Below are 24,614 nucleotides of genomic sequence, written 5' to 3'. Positions count from 1 at the left end.
AACACAGTTTATATTGCTTTTATAGTTATAACTGAGCACAGGTGTTTCTGCGCGGCCTTTCAGTAAGAGTATTCTGGTGAATACATGAGTGTCGTGTTTATGTGCGAGCCCATCGTTGTGGGGCCACCGTGAGTTAGCATCACATCTCATAAGCAAAGCCTAGTCAGTAAGTGTGTGGATCGTGTGTATTATTGTCAGTTGTTGCCCAAAGTCGTAGGTCTCATTGTCCATGCATACCTCAGGTGTATTTGGTAACAAAAAATACGCACATATGCAAACAATAAGAATGCATGAGTGAACGGTCTCACTGTTAGAGAAAAGTGATCAGTCGCTTGTAACCACTATAAACAAGTCAGAAAATAACTATGGTCGATTTTTAATTAATGAGGTCGCTCTTTTAGAAACCTTGTATGCATACCATAAAATTTCGAATTTCCTTACAACCGATATTCCGATAACGGATAACTACGTAGATGGCGGTAGATTGCCGAGTTCATTAGGGCTCAGGTGTCTGTTTTTACCTGCGGAGCTCCGTCGGCGGTGCAGCGGCCGTACGGCGAGACTCGGTGACGTCACCGGCCGGCCGCGTGAGTCAGCACGTGACCCCCGGCCAGGTATTGATTCGGTGGGCGGCGCCTGGCGGGTCAGTCACGTGGCCGACACCGTGCCCAGTCGCCCCACGCCGCGCGGCCCGGCAGCAGAGCACTCCTTCAGGTGGTTCGGTCAGCGGTCAGCACGGGCCAGCCTCTCCGTAAACACGGTCAGTCATCAGCCGGATATCGCCGTCTTTTGTTGTGTGGGACAGATACCTCACATGGAGAACTTAACTTAAATTTAAATAATTCGTGATATCTCATGTCAAAGTGTCATGTGGTTAGTTGTTTGTGATACCCCTTCATTGAACTAGGAAGGAGGAGAGGGGGTTGATTTTTGAACCGTCCAAGTCGGTTCTGGGAGCCGCCGACCGTGACCGGACGGGCCCGGTCGGTTTCAGAGTGATCCATGGCAGGAAGATGGTCACCGCCGTCCGAGAGACATCGGCACCGCTTCAATAGCGCGGTAAGTGCAGCGCACTGGTGCCCGACGTCCGTTCGTATGTCCGTCAGTAGCGCTTAGCGACAACGCACACATTCATGGATTAATCCCATCCAGCCGGGCGTTGAGGAACCTTCTCATTTTTTTTCATCGGTAGACGAATTTGTAGAAGCAGTATGCAGTAGCTCCAGGTTAGATATCTGTTATGGTAATGTTTCCCATCGCATCTATGGAGTTCAAATGTTGTCCATGGTGACCTGAGCTCCAGGGAAAATACAGAAAAAAGCTTATATGTTTTCCTATAGCGGCATGGACCATTTGATGCCGTCACTGGGACATAGTAAAGTCGTTCAATTGGGTGTACTTCTGAAAACATTGAGGTAGGATTTCGGAGTCATTCCGAACTCTTCGGCTCTGAGTGAATGCATTTCACCCAGCCGGCACAGGGAAGGGTGATTTAGCTCCCAAGGATGTCGTCAGCTGGGATCCGCACCGTTTGTCGGGGTTTGCTGATATTTTCAGCCTGCCTTGGACCATTCCTGAGCCTTGTTTCAGCTCCGCCACAGCATCTTTACGCTGGAATAGAACTGAGCTACACACAGTGTCCAGCAGTGTCCAGCACAACAGTCGCTAAAAGGCCCATACAGCACTCGTACTCAAATGTGCTATCTAAAATTGAAGACAACTTCGAGCTGAAACAGCATGAGCAGGTGTGATGTGTGTTTGATTACGTGTTTACGACTTGCGTACATATGCATGTATATGCATATTGGACATGTGTCCTTATATGTAAACCCGTCACGTTATCATTTAATATGATCTGCAGATCATATTGAATGATAAAAAACGCGTCAGTTAAATATCACGGAGATCAAGAACGCTTAAAGCGTGACATGAGCAAAATCATCCTTATTTATTGAGGACAACTGAAAGGTTACAGAATCTTCATTTGAGTGACTACTAAGGCAAGCATGTTGCTGGCCCAATTAGTATGGAGATCGGTCCGAACCCTTAGCCACCTTTCGCTACCTGATTGAGTTAGAGATTCGCGAAATAGCAACGGTACAACTCTTGACGATACGAAACCGATGGAGTCTAGTTTTTAGATCCTAGGGCATTGGTTGACCCCAGGTCAGGTCAATAAACCAAACTCAAGAGCAGTATAGAGCTTCTTGAAGTAAAGAATGTAAGGAGTATTTTGAGGCCGTGGTACCAATTTTCATATTTCTGTTGGGTTAATCACAGTGCAGTGGTGCATTTGGGATAGGTTGGGTCAGGTCAGGTTCGACCAAGTATCAGACTTCCCGTCGACTATTTTTGGTAGGCGCTGTTGGACGTTTCAGCCTCGCGGATAAGCGCCCTAATCCAACAACATCCCTGAGAGCTCGCCAACATGTGAATGGGATCAAAACTATTTCCCAATGCATAAATAAATGCTTATTTCGGAGCCAGTCGCCTAGACATCTACCCCTAGAAGCTGTCAAACTTGGAAACTCAACTAAACTCGCCAAAGGTTAATGATCTTACTGGGATTTTGACACCCACCATACCTACTCCATTGGACAAACAACATTACACATATCAGCATGTTGAAAAGTTTGGAAATGCACAAATCAAGCGCACTAACCTACATATGCCTAATCGCCACTCCGGCCTGACGGTCTTAATAGCAAGCCTCAGATCAAAGGTTCTCTGAGCAAGGCTCCTGGCATATTCAGAGTAGGTCTAAAAATAATTAACACAATGGCATTTGAAGGTTTGTCGCTAACCGCCACTTCTTTCGCGACTTATTCGTGGGTAACCGAGAGGGATCCATCCGATCCCCTCTGCGTCTTAAGTGCAATTAACGAGCTAAGAACCGCTTACAGACTTGTAAGTAGGAATCGACTGATATGTCATTGAGCGATAAAGTTCATCGCTCTGAGCGCTTAAAAAAAAAACTGGAAATGGTAAGCTCTCAAAGTCACGATTATGTTCACAGGATGTAAGCTACACAATGGTATCTATTTACATTTTACACCATTTTTGTCATTGCATCATACATCACGTGGCCTTCCATACGTCTTAACGATACTGGTCAAATCAATTAAGTTTCCTTTCATCAAAGGCAATGTGCCAAATAACTACATGTATAAAAGTATTTCTGGGGATAGGTAGGTACGTACACATCCCCTGAAAGGGCCTCAAACCCCTCTCCGACCAGGGTTCTCTCCACGCGAAGTCATTCTCTAGTCTCAAAAGGCCCTAACCGGCTTCTGAGGGCCCGTGGTAGTGTAAAAGCGTACTTAAGACTCGGTTCCTAAGCACGTTGAGTACCCCTGTCCCGGGGAATAGGATCTCACCGCTGGTGTATGTATGAGGTATGTACAGGTGATAGCGCTCCACCACGCCGGGTGGCTCAACACGGGCAGCTTGCCGAAATGTTTCCTGCGTAAGTAAGAGCACAAGGAAATTCAATAATTATACAACCACTTCAATTTGGCCCAAATCTGCGGGTCCTTAATCAGTGAAAATGCATCTCCGCCGACAGGTTTTAGTGATGGTTCACTTATGACATTTCGACCAGTGTCAAAAGGGACATATTTCGTCACTCTTACACACTTTGCCGGGTGTGAGCCTCTTTTTTCGATGAAAATCTGGTCGGGGCCACCAGCTGTGGAGTAAGGGTAGAAAACGAGCCCAAAATGTTCCTAAAAGTAAGCTAAGGGCTTGAATTTTAGCAAAGTGATGTGTACTACGACTGGGGCCGGAAATGTCGAATTTGACCGACTCCGACTTCACGGCCTTGGCTCTTGCCGCCAGCACTGGCCATTCCGCATCATTCGACGGAACAATGGATTGAGAAAGCCGAGATGTTTGCAGAACGTGTAAAAGCCACTATAAGGGTTAGGGTCAAAGGTAAATTCCTTCCTTGTGCCAGCGAGGATTAAAATATGGTCTGAGCCTCGCCCAGCAAGGCCTTTCCCATAACACAGCCGGCTGGGGGGGGGGGGGGGGGTGAAGGGGGGAGTACAACCTCCCGGCGTTTGTCTCCTGTGATGCCGAGAAACGGCACATATACTGAATAAAGTGGACCTATAGGAAATCTCACCCATATGCGAGTGAAGTTACTCAAGCTAGGTTTAAATTTAAAGGGTTTTAGTGATGTAAAGTAAAAAAAAAAATGCTAGAACTCGTCACAAGCTTTTGACGCATTGAATTTGTTCTACATTGTAAAGCAATACCAAAATCATAAACATGCTCAACACGTCAATGCGCATCGAAGCGTATGCCTTTTTTCTCTTCGGAGCACTCTTGCTAAGTTCCTTACAGCTAAGCAAACTACGAGTCTCACCAGACCTATCGCTTTTCTACACATACGTTCCGGCAGAGAGGAAGAGAGTTGGCGGACCCCGCCGTATCAACCCTAGTTCAGCTAGAGGCTAGCGAAAAAGAAACGAGCAAGTGTGCCGTCATAAGACGCAGCGAGTGGTACCCAATTTTAAGCTTCCATGTCAGGCGGCAAACTCTGAGGTAATGACCTCAGAGTTGCAAGTCCCTCAAGATAGGGGTTCTGTTTTAGGTGAAAACTTCACAAAAAATAGTTGTAAAGCTGCGACTTTGTCATCATTGTATTTCTCATGGCCAGGCACGTAAACTGATATACAATTTGTTTGGATATCACTTTGAATCGTTGACGTCATGTCAAGGTCATGTCATGGCCTCGACATGAAAAAGGGCCACTCAGGCCACAAAACTGGTGGGTGGAGGCAATATCGCATGCTAGTCTATTCGACAGGTCTTTTCTTGGCCATCTGTGACTCTTCCGATTCGCCATAACTCACTTACATAGAAAATCATTGACGGGAAACTTCTAGGTTACGTCAAATGCGACGTTATTAAGGTCAGCAATCTCAACAATGCCAAAGTGAATAATTGGACCTTGCAGGAAGTGTATAGAATCACGCTTTCTTTTGCCTCAGATAGTCTTAGACCATTCCCTGTGCCAACATAACTGGTTCCATCATCAGTTTCCATGTTTCCCACACTGACTTGTGCCTAATGGTGAGGTCACTAAACCAGCCTGAACTCAGTTGACCCTTATGAAAATTCAAAGACGTGTAAACTGTGATGAATTGGGAGCTTACTACCACATACTTGCTAGATGTATTTCACTGCAAATGATTTCCTGGCACTGAAGGCAAAGTTGCGACATTTTACGACCATGCAGAACTTCACTTGTGACGTCATAGGTTAACTGAAATTGCTGTTAATGCCACAGAAGAATCCAACTTAGATTCAAATTTAGGCACACCAACTGAAAAGCCTTCTATCGCTGATGCGTTCTGACTTCCGAGCAATCGTCCGAAAACTTTCATGGGTCCACACTATACCACCCCCTTGACCGTCAAAGGTTGAAACAAGAAGTTAATATATTGATAGAAATTAATGCTAAGTCCGGCATGCTCCAACTCTTTCACATTTGCCTGTAGTCTCACAAATCGTCGAAAAATCCCATTTAATCTGACCTGTGACATCATCGATAGAACTAAGGTCAATTGAATTGCATCACTTCCCATTGGGCAATCGATGACCGGTTGAATGTTGAAAATCGGCCCCTAAGTTCCGCAGATAACATGGGGGCCAAAACAGCTCCTCACGAGCGACGGACAGGTTACCGAAATAGCCCTACGCCATTCTGGTTACCACGGCATTAAAATGCACTCGATGCGACAGTGGGTTTCTAAAACGATTTACGTCCATCGTTGTCTCAGTATGACCTTAACCCGCGCCCGGCTGGGGGTCCTGGATTTCCACGCCCTGCTGGGGGGGGGGTGTTTGAACACCCCCCCCCTTGTAACTCGGCTCCTGGGCCAGGTAGCGATACGCGGAAGGCGGCGTTCGAAAGAGCGTCAAAAATAATGACGAAATCACTTCGGTCAATTTTTTGGTCAGGTCAAAGGTCAGGTCACCAGAGGTCATTGAAGGCAAAATTTCGCCGATTTCCAGGTCTAATGTCGAAAATTTCCAAGAAGCCAACGCATAACTCGGGAACCAATAGAGCTACAGCGCCGCGGAAAAGCGCATTCGATAGCCCTATTAGCGCCCTTTCTGAGTAATTCTCTCAGATTTGACCTAACGTCAACGGTTTTGCCTGCAGGGGGCAAAAACTGCAAAAATAGCCGATTTTTTTTTGCGGAAACAGTTTTTCTGCAATAACTTTTGACCCAAGCCTTGTACGAGCTTACTTTCACCGGCATCGTGTTCCTCTCGTCAAGACGCATCGAATCGAATGAACTATAACTTGACCTTGAAAGGTCAACTTGAAAATTTGACCTCAGGTCAGGGTCATGACCTGACCGGAAAGGGTCATGTTGCATATCAGTCGATCCGTATCGTCGAGCTGAACACATCTAAGGCGTTTTCATCGCTCTAGCATGCCTCTATCAAAAGTTATTTGCGAAAAACTGTTAGATACCATTGGTGACCTAAGATGACCTTAGGGCATAAACAAGGGTCACAGACACCATTTTCATGTTCAGTGTGTCTAAACCACTTGTAATTCGGTGTTTGGGAGTGTTTATAATGTCTGTTGTCCAAAAGAGGCGCATTTCAATTTTCTCCCATAGACTTATAATGGGGAGGTCGCAAAATTGACCTGACCTTAGGTCATCGATATCAAAATTCTGAGATATACATTTTGTACATGCTATTGCTCTTAGCAATCGCTGAAAGTTTCAAAGCGATCGGTCACTCGGTGTAGCTATGACAGACATTGAAACTTTTTATGAGGTGAGGTCACTTCAAGTGACCTGGTGACCTGACCTTGAATGACCTTGGTCTGAAATTTTCACAACATGTGTAGAATTGATGTATGATAATATGTACTAAAAACGGCGGCGCGGAGCGCCGCCGTTTTTGAGATATTCGCGAAAAACCACAAGGGGGGGTGTTCAAACACCCCCCCGCCCCCAGCAGGGCGCGGGTTAAAGAGAAGCATAAATATCGGCGGGGACATCTGTTGTGGGAAGTGGGAAACGGCGTCTAGAATGATGACTGATCGGCTGTGATGGCTCCAAATTGACACACGGATGCCGTTCCCACTCACGATGCCGACACGTGAGAGCCAGCTCCGAGTGCGCAGCGATCGATCGATCGGGAGATTCCAGAGAAAAACGGCGGCAACGGGAGCTAACAGAGACATTTTCCCCGAAACAGGTCCATGAAAAAGTCAAATTATGATGATTATGGGGAAAAGCTGCGCGATTATCCATGATATGTAAGGATTTAGGCAAAAGTATAGCAGAGGCGTTAGTAGACGGCGAGTTTGTTGAAACTTTGAACACGGGTGGGCGTGGTGCACCCGATAGGTTTACACCGTGCAAGTATCGGCGTGTCACATTTATGTCAAAACCCATGTCCCAAAATGAGCCCAAGAGGGCCGAGCAAGCGCGCAAAACAGTGAGGGTATGTTGGAAAGGGAAAAACAATGTGCTGCAACGAAATGGCAGCGAGTGCATTTGAATCGTTGTTACAACCTGTTTGTTCCTAGCTGTAAGCCGTGATCGAGCACCGGTAAGAGTCTTCACAAAACAACTTAGGTAGGGGTCAAAGTAGGGGGCGGTCTCTAAACTGCTCGAAACGCATGGAAACATGTTAGGTACACCGTTTACATATCTAAATATTGAGTGAAAAATTCACCTGTCGCAGACTAATTAGACCTAGCTATTGGACCTTGTCTTGTTCTTTTCAACTTTATGATGTTCATTTTCTTCTCGCTAAAGACAAGCGGTAAACGGCATAGGATAGGAGGCGGGCAAGATCTTTAATTTTGACTACGATCAGTCTGAGGTATTAGGCAAGGTCAACGATGAAATCACATGGGTCAAAATAATCAAAACAGCGGAATGAGAGTTTTTTTTGCAAATGGCTTTGTAGCGCACAATTATTACCGCCAATAAAACCCATTCGTCGATGTGGGGTCAAGTAATTGACCTTACTTAAGGTCACTGATGGGAAAAATCTAAGCTCAACTTATAGGCAACTAGACGTGGCCTAATCACATCCAGTTCCATTCATACGGCTCGGTTTCCACTGTTGATATGGCACAGTGACTATATTAGAAAAAAAAACAGATTTGATGTAGGGCCATTCAACGTGACCTGGCGACCTACCTTCATAAGGTCACGTGATCTAAGGTCAACTTTTGACCTTTCGACCTTTCGAGGTCAACATACATATGTTTCGATGCGGATCGACGAGAGGATCACGATGGTGCTATTTGTTTGTTCCTAGCTGAGATACCTTGAAAGTTATTCGAGAAAAACTTCATATATATGTATAGTGCCGCTATTTTGACTTCCTTTTAGCTCCTGTGACGTCATCTTTGACCTGACCTGAAAATGACCTGAGTAAAAATTATAGACCTTATCCGTGTGTACCCTTTACCTTTTACCGCTTGTCGCTATCTTGCTTTATTCTCGAGATCTCGCTGTCGCTCCCGCTCGTAATAATGGACAGGTCATAAAAATGACCTGACCTGAGGTCAACGCAGGGCGATAACCACTTTTTTATTATCGCATATGAATGACAATTGATAAGGCTTTAATCGTCATCAGACAAAATTGCAACTTTCAGTGGGGAAAATATCTAGGTCACTCTTCGAAAAATAGGACAAAAGGTCACGTGATCAAAATTTTCAAAAATTGAAAATCCGAGATAGCCAAAATGTTTGTTGGTTGATTGTGAGTGGAACCATATGAAGTTTTATCGTAAAAAACAAATAGTTTCTGAGTTATAGGCCGCCAAACATAGGGCTGCAGCGCGAACTCCAAGAATTGCCCGAGGCTATAGCTCGGAAACCGTTCTTCGAAGAAAAAAATCCTTGCCACAGCTGGCTTCCCCGCCCATCACAACCCATTAGACCAGGGGCGGGCAAACTTTTGGGAGCGCGGGCCGGGTGTTGCATTTGTGAGCAACTGGGGGGCCGGAGTGCTAAGCTCGCCAGAGTTTCGTTTGTCAATGACTTAAATGGTCAATGGATGCTATGTTGCTATGACGCGACTGACCAACGACGGGCAATGACTGGCTCAGACAGAGACAAATACTTATAGTAACACTTACAAACGAATGACTTTTGACCCATGACAACCATACTAAAAATCAAGTCTGCTTATGTAAAATGCACAGTGCACACACACACACACACACACACACACACACACACACACACACACACACACTAGGAATCATAGGTCTCGCGGGCCGGATTGCAATGCTGGCTGCCTATCCAGGCCACGGGCCGGACGCCGGAGCTTGGCGGGCCGCATCCGGCCCGCGGGCCGGACTTTGCCCGCCCCTGCATTAGACCAATTTTAAGCAAAAAATAAAATATGAGGGTGCAGGGCACTTGTCGATTTGTCGTGGAACGCCCCAATAAGGAGATCATTTATTGCACACAATTTGTAAAAATGATGGGGAAAAAGTCACACAAATTTTCTGGACGCTACACACCGCGGTTTTCCCACTATTCAACACAAACAAAACAAACTGGGGTGAATATCCGTATCTGTCGGTGCACAAGCTAAGGTCTTAGGTGATACATCTCCAAAAACTGTCACTGAGCTGAGATTTCAGCACCATCGTACCTTCTCGTCATGGGCATTGGGCAAGCGCGTCGAAACGTCGCTTTGTGCTTGGGAATGGTCAACTTGAGGTGTTGACCATTTTTAGGTCAGGTAGGTATAGGTTAGGTTGAAGCCGCTCAGGTTACAAAGCGGCTGGAAAATGTAATATTGTATAGCATTCGATTTAGCAGATCTTGCTGAGTTCGTTGGCGGATTTCCGACTCGTCTTTTCAATTTCATCGGGATTTATTGACGAAAAACTGAAGAGAGTAAGCGGCCTGTGACGATACGCACTCGCAGGTTCCCAAATAGGTATAGAAATTAAGCATCAAACGTTGCAAAGAATGTGAGAAATCGCGATTGAACGTGCTTGAGAGTCCCTGGCCCGGCCGGACTCAAGGGGTAATCCCAATCACCATAAGCCCATGGGCGTACGTAGTAACGTACCCTCTGTCTACCTCGGCAAACAAAGAAACTAAGGGGAAAACGGTAACAAACAAACAGTTCCACGGAGTACAAAATCGGGCAAAACTAGTTGCAAACAAAAGACAACATTCTGAGGAGTCCGAAATTGTGCTCAAAGTTCAAGATCAAGGTCATGTTCTAAGTTGGCCTTAACTTTATTATTTTTTTCGTTCGTATTGTAAACCGATAATGGTTTGGGATGTTTCCGGGCTTATCCCCATTTCTGGTTTATTTAATAATGTAAGGCTGCCTCGAAGTCAAGCTCATGTACGGATATCGTTGCTAGAGGCCGTTTTGCGGATTCATGTTAGCCGTTAGCCGTACATAATAATGCAGTCATTTTTACTCTCTTTGGGGTCTTAATGAGCGTTCAGAGCAAAATGAATGGCATATTTGTGATAAGCGCCCAAGAATGCACCATATAATACTTATTATTTAGGCACCAAGGTCAAAGTCATCGGAGGTCATTTAAGGTCATATGAGACTAACATAAAATCTCATTATTACAGAATAAAAAGTACCTTCATGCACAACTCGACGCGTCTTGAAAAGAAGAACGCATTGTGCCATGCTTTTTGCTTCAATAGTCTTTTTACCGAGGTAAGTTGCAAAAAAAAACTCCATTTTTTGGAGCTTTGTCCTGGCCTCTGAGGTCACTCTGTAAATCTGAGACATTGAAATGGGGTATCACTAGATTTTGATGAAAGAAAGCGCGGTTTTAAGGCTCATGATTATATATATAAATGCAATGAAAACCCTAAGCCTCATGCTAATAATTGTATTCAAAATAGGGCCAAGAAAATGAGACAACTGTTTCGTGCATAGCACAATGTTAATATTCATAACTCACTGTATGTACCATTCCGCAACTAGGAGGAAGATCTATTCACTGAGCAGGCTTTGTGTGACGTTTAAAAAACTATGAAATGATTGTTTACTTCAGACCTGACGATGTGCTATGCACGAAACAGTTGTCTCATTTTCTTGGCCCTATTTTGAATACAATTATTAGCATGAGGCTTAGGGTTTTCATTGCATTTATATATATCACTAGATTTTTCTTATTTCTGCTTACAATGAAGACAACAATGAAGTTTGTAACCTTGACCTGACCTGTTGACCTGATGCCAGCTCACCAAAAACGTTATTGTTTTTTTTGTTTTTTGTTTTTTGGCGCGTTACACAGCTGTGTTCATGAGTTGGTATCTCTAAAACTTCATGCAGTTTTTGTATGCAACGCATTTGGATCGTTCCGCAAGTAGCATAAAGTGTGGTTAAGTTTCCTACACCAGCATGCAAATGCCCTCTACTGTTCCCAAGGTTATGCTGCTCTCCCGGTATGTCTAAAACTGCAGCTCATTTACAGCAGACTTAATCGTGAGAAAGTCAATATTTGTTAGTCTGAAGCACCGCCAGAATAAACTTGAGCTTCCTGGCTACTTTAAGTACGGCGCAATGGTGGCATTCTCATTCAGATTAGCGAGATTGGAAACAGCTAACAAAAAACTATAGAGAGACAAATATCAGTGATGCTGCACAAAATACTATGCTTTATTTAATCGGCAAGAGCAAACACAACAAGCCATATGTTTGCCATCATGAGAGAGTCGAGAATAAACAAAGAGAATGAATGTACAAAAGTTTTACAAACCCAACAACTAACACAACCAATTGCATGCGTCAGAAGCTGACTCTCATGCCCCAAGGCGGACCATCACTGTCCCAATGGACCACCGGCCCAACGTGGCAGGGCCCCTGTCTGGTGGGACAGGCCGCGGCCGCTGTGCGTCGTACAAAGTCACGTGACCCGGCCGTCGGTCAGCCTCACGTGGCAGACACTAGTGCGCTACGGTCACGTGGCCAGATCCGTCACTGGCCGTCGTCGGAAGCCTCCTGTGACACGTGCAACCACTCGGAATCACTGCTCAAAAGCTTACGATGGCGACCTAAAAAATTTACACATCACGCGACAGAAAACGGGCGATGTTGAATGGACGATGATAAGGGTGTTGGGAGCTTACAAAGTAGAAAGCATTGTCGTTAAAGCCCGAAACACCTAACCCGTAGCCAAACGTTTACGTGTAGCCAGAGTTTGAACAACGAATCGCGTTTTCCCGTGATTAGCCATAAACTCATAGCATATTTATTATAGATAGCCTTATTTAGCTCCAATTTTATGATCAAGCGTCATTAATTGACCTTGGAGGAGACCATCTCAGGTTTATGAAATAGGTATATCATTCTTATTGAGTTAAAAACACGATTCTGACAAATAGAAGCGCTTCAACCACTAGACACAAACTTTCAGTGACACCCCGTCATCATGCCGGCTCCATTGAAAGTATATTTTCCTTAAAAAAAGAAATAGAAAGAAAACGGTGCCACATGGACAAGAAACAACAGCAGAATCGATTGCTAACGAGAAGTATTCGTACAATACCTACACCTTAACTTATTCAGATTTCAAGGACTGGTGAGCTTGCTACTTCTTTTAAACTGATTCCCTACGAGAAAGGATTCCTCGGAGCTTTGCAAAGTTGCGTCATTTTTTACCGTGGAGGATTACGTATGACATTATGGGTCATTGACCTGGCCTGACCTGCGAATGCATTTGATGCAAAAAAATAGATATGATTCAAAGGTAAGGCATGCCAACTTTCAGCCTTCTAGTTATCTCTAGCATGCTCGGAGAAATCGCGAGAAAGAAGAAACGTCGAAGAATGACAGAAGCACAACGGCAAATAACTCCCACAATCGGAAAGGGCTAAAGAGACACACACTAAAACACGACAAACGTAGAACACCTCCCACCCCGTTTCATTGTGGTCGGATAGGATTATCGACACATTGGCAAAAAAAAAAAACACAAACACACAAAATTAGTGGGGAAATATACGGTGTCGGTCAACCACATCCAATCGGGAACATTGCTGATCGCTATGGAGAATTTCATACTTTTGTCGATAATGTTGATGAGGCTCATTTACCTATTCACATATAAAAATGTAAAAGGGCAGCAAGAGCATGATATAGATAGCTATTTAATTTCTTATTATTTGACGGCTCCAATCAACCCTTTGCGACATTTACGAACATTTAGAAAACGACATTTACTGCTTGTTTCTACGTAGCCCAAGAGATAATTTGAAGAAAACGCAACACACCTCCCATCCCGTTTCAATGCGGTTGGTTCGGATAAGGGCCACTGTTCGAGGCAGTGAACTAACAATGCCCGACTGTAAAGCAGCCAACATATTTACCGTGGTGTCTTTTTCCAGGGAGTAACCGACCGCGGCCGCCAAGCCATGTGGGAGAAATCCGTGGAGAAACAGGTCAGAAACCGAACTAAACTCATCAATTGTCAATTTGTCAGTGATATCTCCAGCAAAAAATAAGTGCAACTGTTGCTTCGCATTTGTTACGATCAGTTACAGCCGCCTTCCTCTCCATGAGGCGAAACATTTTCATTTTGCTAATCCTTTCAATATTCGACGTCGTCCCTTGCTTCTCACAATTTAAATTTATAATAAATGCTTGGTTACTTGTTGTGATTGTTCGGTTGTCCATCATGCCCTCAATCCAGTGACTGGAGACAGCGCCTGGCGATTATGAAAGCATATCGACACCGGGCTCCCGGCGGTGCTGCTGCCCGGGCGGATGGACGGGACGACTGTTCTCTGACGGGCTGACTGTTCTCTGGTGCAAACTGACTGTTCTCTATTGGCGGAGTGACTGTTCTCTGGTGACGGGCGGACTGTTCTCTGGTGACGGGCTGACTGTTCTATGGTGACGGGCGGACTGTTCTATAGTGACGGGCGGACTGTTCTATAGTGACGGGCTGACTGTTCTATAGTGACGGGCGGACTGTTCTCTATTGGCGGGAAGACTGTCCTCTGGTGACGGGCTGACTGTTCTCTAGTGACGGGCGGACTTTTGTTTGGTAACGGGCAACTGTTGTCTAGTCATCAAGGTGTAGCCATTACTCACTATAAAAAAAAATAGCCATCATCTATATAGTGACGCGCGGACTGTTGTTTGGTGACGGGCGACTGTTCTCTAGTCTGACGGGCTGACTGTTTTCTAGTGACGGCTGACTGATCTCTATTGGCGGGAAGACCAGTCACTGACTCTGACCAGACTCTGGTGACGGGTTGACTGTTCTCTAAAGGCTGTAGTCTGGTGATTGGTGAATGATGTCTTGTATATAGTGACTGATAACTGTTTATGATGACTGGTGGTGGCTTATGACTGGTGCCTTATTACTGGTGGCGGCTGGTGAATAGTTTATGGTGAGTATATGGTGTTTGATATCTGGTACACGGTGTCTGGTGATTGGTATATGGTATATGGTGACTGGTGAGTATCTGGCGAATGGCGTCGGGTATCTGGTGACTGGTGTCTGGTGTCTGGTGTCAGTGGTGACCGCCGTCCGTCCACCCAGGTCTGGGGGATGGACAGCTCGCGCCACGGCACGTGGGCCCGCCACTGCCGTCAGCCGGCCGCCGGCGCCGACGCGTCGCTGCTAGTTGCGCTGCAGAGCCAGGTATAAGTACAGGTGTACGATCCCAGCTGTCCTCTAGGAGAAAATATACAAAATTCAGCAAATGATTCCTAAATCCACCGAGGATGAGAGGATTATTTTAACCCGGCCGGGCCCGGGGGGTAATCCCAACCACCGCAGCCCGGGGGGGGCGTTTTTCGCCCCCCCCCCCTGTCTAACTCCGTAAATAAGGGAGCTACGGAAACAAAAGCGATACCAATCAAAAGGTCCTTACGAGACGATTCTAAAGCACCTAAAATTTTTGACCTCAGGTCAATTTTCAAGGTCAGAGGTCAAGGTCAAAGGCAAAAACCGGCACATGTGTAGTGATCTCAAATTAAGCCTTCTAGAGGACCGCAAGCTGCATCAAACCGGCAAAATTGGGTGTCAAACGAAAGAAGAGAATTTGAGGATTCCGAAAATGTGCTCAAAATCAAAGGTTAAGGTCAAGGTCATGCTCAAAATTGACCTCAAACTTGGCACTTTTTCGCACATCTTGCGTGCTAACTTCCAAGATGTTTTGAAATGTTTTGAGGCTTATCAGTTCCCTATTTGTGGTTCATCTTACGATACAAGGCTGCTCAAAGGTCAAGGTCACAGAAGAGTATCCCTGCTAGAGGCTATTTCACTAATTCAAGTTAGTAGTAATAAATAAGACAATTTTGCCATCCAGAAGCTCTAAATGAAGGCTTAGAGGAAAATAGATGCCAGATTCGTGATCAGCGGGTACAAATCCATCATGAACGACCTTTCATGTGTCAAGGTCAACCAGAGGTCATTCGAGGTCACATGAGGTCAACATAAAATCTGACCTTTTCCGAACAAAATATATATCATTCGACGCGGCTTGACAAGGCGAATGCGATGGTACCACTGCCGTAGCTCTAGGACCATTTTTGTCGAAGTTATTTGCGAAAAACTAAAACCACATTTCGGGGTCGTTGACCTGACCTCTGACCTCAGGTCACCAAAACTATTTTTCTATTTTTCTCTAGGTCAAACGCTACACAACCGTGCTCGTAATTTGTCTTTATCTCTAAAACTCCATTTTTAGCAGCTATTTGAAGTTTGCGTCTGTGACGCCGAAGTTTGCCATGCAGGGGTCTAGAAAAATGGACCTTGTGACGTCATCAAGGGGGCTAGGTCCAATTTTTTTACTTCAGAAGATGTCAAATTGATGGGAGAAAAGGTACTGAAAGTTTCGCTTTCCTATCCCAAAGCGTTCGGGAGCTATCGCAAATATTCGCCAGGGGGGGGGGGCGAAAAACGCCCCCCCGGGCCCGCGAGGGTTAACGCCCACCTTTTGTCAATAAATTTGTTAAAGGTGTGACCATTGCCATCGTTTCGGGTACATCCTATTGCATTTCAATCCAAGCAGTCCAATTTTTAAAGTCCACTCTCGTCACGTCACGTCATCACCAAGATCACCATAAAAAATTAAACTCACTAAAATGAAAAGCACCCCAGCAACTGACGACTGTTTTTAGTTACGATAAGTTATTGAGGCTATTAACTATTGTCTTAATATTTTGGATCCTCAATTTACACATAAAACAACCTAAATATGATCCCATAAACTTTTCATTGCGAGGTGAAGAGAGCATTGAACAATATAAAACTATCGACCGTCAGCCGAAGTCGTTCTAACTAACTCTCCTGTAAGAATAGCGACCGATGTAGTCTTGCCGTCCTTCGCGAAGATAGTACACAATGGTAAAAAAGAATTTCCTGAGGTCCTATGATCTCTCTCGAAATATCGGTAAAATTCGAGTTATACTGAGACACTCAGATTCTACTGAAATGAATTTTTAAGGACATTTACACTTGTTGTTCCTGGCAAGTTAGATGGGGGCGATACTTATGATCGCAAGTTAGATAGCGACGAAGATTCCCTTCATCGTCCTGTGGCTTGGCTACATTTAGGTGGACGAATCCCCTGCCAATTCTATATGGTTGGTTCCGACTACTGGCACCCGGACGCACGGCGCACGGTAAACGGATAGTGGCACGTTAGAGGTGAGACGATGTTGCCGCTTCGATATCTCACAAAAATATCATAACTTTAAAAATTGTCATCATCATTTCACGTATCCATCAGGAGTTCCGCATAAAGGGCTCTTCACTCGATGTTGTTTCTGTGTTTATAATCCTTCTTGCATGCAGTTTGTTATGGACTCATTTTTTCTGATCACCGTAACGTACTATAGGTGTTTCCGTGTTTAATAACCATAATTCATTACCAGCGTTTGCAGATACATTTCTAAAGAGAAGCGGCAAAGTAACGCTGCATAACTCGATTGATTAATAAACATTCCTAATGGCTAAGCTGCGTATTGATTTAACATCCCGGGTCCAGTTTTGGATCACATTCGGCTGGTTGTGTCGTGTTCGTGAAAAAGAGTTTTACAATTTACTGCATCCATTTTCCGTGTACCTTTGGACGTTTCGTCGGAAAATCATATCATGCATAAAAATCATTACGTTCTCAGCAAATAGGAACTTTCACAACACAATCGGTCGGCTTCAAGAAAAAGACTAGAATCAGATCATAATCATTTACCAGACGACAGGGGTGTCATTCCGTTTGTGCATTCAATGACCTTCCGACGAGTCGTCCATAGGTACCCTATACATATGTAGGTACTTATTTACGTGTGCCTACTTATTCTTCGTGTACTTAACGTGTATCGTGACTTAGCATGTTCATATGCGCTGTAATGCATTTTATATGCTTGACGTAGCTCAATATCTGCAAGAAAGACCGTGCTCAAGACGGAGGACTCGTTTTCTGTTGCAGGGCCAGGTGGATTTCTATACGATTCGCGACTTTTCACGGAACTTCGGTCGCAGTGCTCCGTATGACGAAGTGTATTCGCAGCTACCGACTTCCTCGCTGTCCAGCGCCGTGATACTGAAACATACCTGTGAGTCGTCACTGCTGCACCCCAGTAAAATCCCGTTATAGTTTATTAATTGTATAAAGGTTTCTCTCCAAGCGTTTTCTTCTTTAGTTGCCTCGTCCCGCTTCATGCTATATCGTCTTTTTCAATACGGCGTCATGGAAAATATGACATTTCATTTACGCTGCTTGGCCTGCTTTACCGTCGCCCAAAAGCCTCTTGCGTAGAAGTTCCACATTGTCTAAATTAAAACGCTCCTGTGAAAGTATCGTCGTTCTGATGGACTTGACCCTCCGACACAATGCTACGGTCTAGCGGTCGGGGTCCCGGAGGTTTGGCCACAGGAAATCTGTACAATCTACATACATATGTGTTGCCTGCAATGTCTAAAGGTTGTCTGTAGCTGTAAGCTGTCTGTTGTGTGTGAGGGCTATCTCATATCTGAAGCTCTCTTTAGTCTATACATACGTCCTACATGTCGACTGCAGCGCCTGCGGGTGACCTGCAGTGAGCGTGAGTTTCTGTCAGATGTCTAGATGTCTTCAGGCGATCTGAAGTGTGTGTGGGTGTTCTGTCAGCTATCTGCGATCTCTGTGGTCTGTCTGTATATGTTGTGACATCCCATTCACCACCCCACGGCTCCTTCAGACGGGTGGAACCAGCGCGCCCACCCGGCCGACGCCTGGGTCGCCGGCCGGCCGCCGCCGCGGCTCGGTCCGCGCCCGTGGCAGACAGAGTCGGAGCGGACGGCCGCGCGCGCCGGCACCTCCCTGCCGTGCTCGCCAGGCCGCTCCTCCGACGAGGGCTGCACCAGCCACGACAGCCTCACCGACTCGTCTCGGCCGGGCACCAGCAGCGACGAGGACACCGACAACAGCTTCGTGCTCGACTGCAGCCGGCCGACGCAGCGGCCGCGGCGCACCCGGCACTGCCACCGGCCGGCGCCGGAGCCACCGGCGCGGCCCGGCACCCCGCGGCCGCCGCTCCGACACCGGGAGCACAGCAACGAGTTCCACATGGTCAAAATCAAAATGTCCAAGGTGTACCACATCAGCTCACAAAACGAGGCGGCGCGCCGGCGCGAGGCCTCCGTCAGCAATCTGGTGCCGCCGCCGGCGCACCGGCCACCGCCGCTGGCCCGGTCGGTCAGCGCTACCCTGACCGGCGAGCGGCGCCTGCTGCCGGCAGCTACCAGCACGATGCCGCGGCCGCCGTCAGCCGGAGAGCCGTTCAAACCGGCGGCGTTCGCCGCGGCTCTGCTGCCACTCGACGACCGCCACTCGCCTCCCGAGTGCGGTCCTCCGCATCCACCGCCCCCACCGGCGCCCGAGACCGGCCGCGACCGACCGGCACCGGCGCCGCCACCGCCGCCGGGCAGGGTCGGCCAGCCCCGCGGCGTGCGCGCTCTGCCCTTCCCGCTCAACAAGAAAAACGGCAAGATCCACTACCAGTGCAACCAGTGCTGGAAGACGTTCGGCCAGCTCAGCAACCTCAAGGTGCACCTGCGCACGCATAGCGGCGAGCGACCCTTCACCTGCCAAGTGTGCGGCAAGAGCTTCACTCAGCTAGCTCACCTGCAGAAACACAACCTGGTGCACACAGGTGAGCCGGGCGGGAGGTCGATGGAATGGCACAAAATGGTCAGCGGAATGGTAATGAATGACCAGTGAAATGTTGATAGACGGTCAGATGAATTGTATGGAATGGTACGTGGAGTGATTCGAAATGACCAATGGAATGGTACTGAATGGTCGGTGGAATGGTTCTGAGTGGTCAGTGGGAACGAGCTTGAATGAGTGGAATGGCTATATAAATGATCAGCGGAATGATTCTGATGGCCATTGGTCAGTGGTGTGGTCCCGAAAGGTGGATGGAATGGTTCTGAGCATTCTACACAGCCGGGTTCAGCTCACTCCGCTGATCGACTATCAGACAACTCCGCAACGTGAAAGTTCACGCCATCTCTTCCACTGATTCCCTTATCTGTATTCACAGGAGAGCGGCCGCACAAGTGCCACATGTGCGGCAAGCGTTTCAGCTCCACCTCCAACCTGAAGACCCACATGCGGATCCACTCTGGCGAGCGGCCGTACGCGTGCAACCAGTGTCCGTCGCGGTTCACTCAGCTGGTGCACCTGAAGCTGCACCTGTGGCTGCACACCGGCGAGCGGCCGTTCGTGTGCACCAGCTGCGGCCGGCGCTACGTCAGCACGTCGGGTCTGCGCAGCCACCAGAAGACCTCGTTCTGCGGCCGGCTGGCGCCCGCCGAGGCCCCCGGCGGCCCGACCGGCACGCCGCCGGCACCCCAGTGGGGCTAGCCCGCCCGACGGGGCGGTGCGCGCCGAGCGCGGACGGACGGGTCTGCGGCCGTCGCAGCGCGACACTACCCTGGTCATAGGTTTGCTTTTAGCTCTCCTCTAAGTTTGACTATCTATCAAAGAATGACAGCTAGCTGCGCACAACTGAGCTTAGAAGGCTTACTTTGGATCAGCATCCATACTGGCTCGTGGACAGACAGATAACATTCAGCCAGTGATCACTAATTAGGTAGGTTTCCCGATTGGTGCGAGCGAGGCACAGTTGAGGCGGATCTTTCAATGAGACCTATTCTGTCCTACTCGCCCGTTCATCTCATTCATGACTGCTCGGGAGCGGCGGCCTAGGCTTAGTATGTTCCATGCGTGTCTCAGTCTCATTCATGTGTGCATATCATAACTGTGCTTGGAGCTTGGCGGATACTACATGACTTTCAAGTTCAAACAAACGGGTGACGGAAGACATAGTTTGTTTCTGCAACGGCTAATATGCATCGTACTGAAGATTTTAGTGGCATTTCGATAACTTATTTCAAACATCTGTGCCAACTAAACGTTAAATAATGTATTTAAAAACGCTGGGCACACTTTTAAATCTCAAACAGCGTCATGATTCGAGGACGTATTTGAGCAGCACCTATCAGGATATTCGTTGTTCCAGGTTTAGTACACCCTTCAGTGCCTGCATCATTTCCGTCCTTTTTTTTTGTTGAAATGTCTGCTCCGGGTCATTAGATGTCAGGCCACAAAGTCAGGTCAAGTTCTATCGTTAAAAACCAAATTTACGTACCTCCTTCCACGATTAATTTCAAACTGCCATGGACTGATAAGGGTCATGATTCTTACGATACACTAGTACATTCATTAATACTAGATGCGTTTTCATCAGAACCTGAGGTCAGATGAATTTTATTACCTCCCAATTAGGATCTGGCGAAAATTACGAACAAGAAAAATGCACATTTTCGCTATTTTAGTTGATATTTCATCAGCCCATTCGTAAAAAACATTGCATCCGAGCAACGTACTCCAATGACACCTCTTGACCTGACCTTCGACCTGACCTAAAAAGCGACCGGAGGGAATATTATCCGGTCCTATTGAAACAACACTTTCATCATAACTTTTTGCGAGCCTACCACTTCATGATACGTGGCTCAGGAACCAAATTAGATGAAGGCAGTATTCATACTTCCCTCAGCAAAGCGCATCAGGGTTGGTGTTCATTATCAACAGAGGAGTACGTAATTGCTCCACTAATTATTTTCGCGAATTTAATTGCTGCAGTATCCCTGCCTGGGTATTGACCACAACAAAAAGCTGACGATGGTGAACTGTGCACTGAAAACACATAAAGCTTTTGCATCGCAAAAAAGGTCGAAGAAACCCTTGATCAGGACCAAAATTAGTTTACGCGTAACCCACCTATCTATCAAAATGTGACTGTTTACATATAAAACGCCCCAATATCTATCGCTTACTAAGAGTTCAACAATAATTTGTGTTTAACTCATAATGAGTTCATTCAATTCATAAAGCCTAGCAAATGCCGTCTTCATTTGACCTTAGTAATTTGACAGCCTCATCCGACCTTTGAGCAGCTCTATTCGCATATGCCGCTGCATGTTTCACTATTATTTTGGTGTTCGATGTATCGGTGTGCGTCGGTGTGTCTGGCCTGTCGCCTCTGTCCAATGACAGCGGTCATTCGGCGACTGCAGTCGCTGCCTGTGTCGCGCCGCGCTGACGCCCGGGGACTCAGCCCGTGCAGGGCGCACTGTGGGCCAACTGCCCCCAAAACATGGTCACATTGGCGCTCCCGGACTGGCGCGGTCCTGCGTCGCTCAAACAATTATCGCCATTGGCTGTACTCGCAGGGCGCGCCATGCCACCGTTCAAAGGCGAGATACAAACACTTCCACGTGATTCAATGTGCAATCATAAGCTATTTTTGTAAACATAATAGCTGATGTATCTAGGTGAAAATGTATATTCCTACGAGCTAAATATGTAGGCAGGTGGTGAGTAAAATGTAAGATATAGATATATAATCCATTTTCACCCGCCGTCCATGATTAAAAGTTGTTAAAGACCATGAAAACGGCTCAAATAGCTGAAATAAGGTTGTGCATTCCGCATTTACTTGCCGGTCTCATTAAAATAAGTAGTCGGATAATGTCAGTGCAGCTTACGGCCGATGGAATAAAATTGTACCTCATAAAATATAAACAGTGGATTTCCCCTAAGATTAAGTATTCCATTAGTTACCTAACCGAATATTGAAAGTGGACTTAGTGAGACCTTCGATTAGCCTAAATACAAATTTAATGCCTTTTCTTCCAAAAAGTTAAATGCCCACTAACGTATACCGATTGATCGTATGACCGTCTGGCGGTTAGGCGAGTGTGCCGACTCACAGGGTGCAGCCAGCCACGTGCCGCACGTGGTCACGCCACGTGCTCCCGTCCACGACACGTGCCGTGCATATCATCCACGGCAGTGTTCTAAAATTGGATTTTGGTTGGGTGTGACGATGATGACCAAAAAATCTAGGATGAGAAAAAAAACAAGTGAAAACCTATATCACTTTCGCAATAAAGGCGTAACGCTACGCTGGCTGATAATAAAAGAACATACCATTCCTGACCACCAAAACTAACCGAAAAAGACGATGCAAATAGGTAAGGATGATCTACGGCAGAATTATAACTTTAACATCTGATCGCCAAGTGTTTCTAAATGCGTCCCATTTTATCCCAACATTTGTGTTTGATTGAGACTAATGAATTTAAGAATCACCCTTGTCTCTTATACAGCAAAGAATGAATACCTACTTCAACCAGTGAGATTTCATTTTCCTCACAAGTCAAAATGCATTGTCACAATTGAATGACTGTCCAGTGGCCATCCTTCTCCTAGCCTTAAATCAATGCCTTCCTTTCCGTTTCAGATGCAGATAGCAGATATTACCGTCAGCATCTGCTACGTTCCTACTCATGCTTACTGGCACGGATCCAGGACGGTCCTTCTGCCTGTATATTTCTCCTAAAGAAGATCATCCGCGGACCTCCATCCTCGCGACGCCAGTCGCCATCATGCGAGCGAACTAGGTCCTTAAGAAGCAGAAGATGCAATGATTCTGTTGAAATATGTAACTCATGTGTTCTGGCCTCTGGCTGGGACGTTTTGCGCCTATGGCAGCACTGCTTCCAAGATTACTGTATATTTGAGATAATATGCGGCAATATAAGTATGTAGTTTTCGTTCGCATCTGACCTGGTAATATTCGTACAGTGTACACAGTATAGCTTTGAGCTTTCCATTCTCAACAGATATGACAATGGCCGGGATGATACTGGAAATGGTGCCTTTGCTCTGAGCACACGGAACGGGACGCAGCATTGAGTATGCAATTGCAGTCGCACTATGCAGCATGACATACGCCGGAAATCTCTCGGCCCGAACGCCGGAACGGCCAGCGATAGTCGGTACTCATTACGCATAGTGAAAATGGAAACGGTGTCAGCGCAACTCTTCGAAAGGAACGGTGCACTACATGAGACTAGAAAAAGGGTCACTGATTAGGGCACCCTAAACGGAACGATGTGCACTGCGCAGCATAATACGCAACATCGCAATAAAAAGCGTGCAGCTAACCAGGGCATCCGTATCGGAACGGAACGGGATGCAAAAAAAAAAAGGATGCCACCGACCTCATGGCAGGCCACCGAAACTGAGCGGTAGCTACCTATCATGTCACGTGGTAAGTGCTGAGTGAGAGAGCGTCACTGATCAGTGATCAGTGATCAGAGCACCCGCAACAGAACGGAGGGCATCAGTGATCACTGATCAGAGCAACTGCAACGGAACGGAGGGCATCGCTGATCAGGACATCAGGACATAATGCGAGCCGACATACGCCGAATCGCGATTCCGGCCAAACATGGTCTCAAGAAATAGGTCACAGGTCAAAGGTCATTTGGGTCAGGAATATGAGATTTTCAGAGTAGGTGTCCAATTAACTGACTCGAGAGTCCTGAAAGTGTCGTCCCGATCGGCCGCTTTTTACGCGAGTTATTCTCGAAAAAACGAGGGGGGTGGTTCGTTCGACCCCCCCCCCCCCATACGGGCGAGGGATAATTTATTAAAAAGAAAAGCTAGGGCCTGCTTAATTCCATCTACCAGCTTGAGAACATGTATTGGGCAGATCTGGGGATACCGTATCTTAAATTTATCCCTAGAGGTGTGCCAAGGTATCCTTTCACTCGTCTTGGCTTTCCCTCGGCCGAACGCTTCGTGTTTAAAAACCTCTAAAACTAATTGAAATGAATAATTGGCGGTAAGACTATTGCAAAAGCATGAGAAATTAACGTAAAATACATCATTACCGGTCTTATAACCTCATTTCGCGTATGAAACCTGCCAGAGTCCACAGAGTTTCATATTCATCCCTAGGGTGTGCCAGGGTGGCGTGTCAGTCATCTTGAACCCCCTGCCCGACCCGACGCCTCGAGTTTCAAAGACATCTAAAAACTAATAACGTTAATAATTTGTGGTGAAATTGATATAATATGATCAGAAAAGAACGCAGAATAAATAAGTATCGGTCTCAAAACATTATTTTGCCTATGAAACCAGCCAGAGCCCGCGTAGTTTTAGATTCATCCCTAGGGTGTGCCCAGGGTGGCTTTTCTCATCTTGGACCTCTACCAGGCGCGACGCCTCGAGCTTTAAAGTCCTCTAGAAGCCATTG

The 24,614-nt window shown here is 46.5% G+C and overlaps 1 protein-coding gene across 1 annotated transcript; it reads left to right on the top strand.

Annotated features, from left to right (window-relative positions):
- The first annotated feature begins 641 nt into the window (after window positions 1-641).
- LOC122393784 (zinc finger protein 574-like) lies at window positions 642-23,069 on the top strand. Its single transcript, XM_043390162.1, has 7 exons — window positions 642-760; window positions 995-1,059; window positions 13,385-13,438; window positions 14,548-14,649; window positions 17,444-17,570; window positions 18,195-19,148; window positions 19,542-23,069. The coding sequence occupies exons 2-7, from the start codon at window positions 1,003-1,005 to the stop codon at window positions 19,862-19,864; spliced, it is 1,617 nt and encodes a 538-aa protein (XP_043246097.1). The 5' UTR covers window positions 642-760; window positions 995-1,002; the 3' UTR covers window positions 19,865-23,069.
- Window positions 23,070-24,614: the final 1,545 nt, after the last annotated feature.

This window comes from Amphibalanus amphitrite, unplaced genomic scaffold, assembly GCF_019059575.1.
Source record: "Amphibalanus amphitrite isolate SeventyFive unplaced genomic scaffold, NRLGWU_Aamphi_draft 000553F_arrow, whole genome shotgun sequence".
NCBI lineage: Eukaryota > Metazoa > Arthropoda > Thecostraca > Balanomorpha > Balanidae > Amphibalanus > Amphibalanus amphitrite.
The sequence above is the reverse complement of the archived record's forward strand: the minus strand, read 5'-3'. Positions and strand labels throughout refer to the sequence as shown.

Bases quoted from the DNA above. Each gene is read 5' to 3' on its own strand.
- LOC122393784 (XM_043390162.1), top strand. From the start codon at position 1,003: ATGGCAGGAAGATGGTCACCGCCGTCCGAGAGACATCGGCACCGCTTC. The intron at 1,060-13,384 runs GTAAGTGCAGCG...GTCTTTTTCCAG, and splicing joins GGCACCGCTTCAATAGCGCG to GGAGTAACCGACCGCGGCCG. The intron at 19,149-19,541 runs GTGAGCCGGGCG...CTGTATTCACAG, and splicing joins ACACAACCTGGTGCACACAG to GAGAGCGGCCGCACAAGTGC.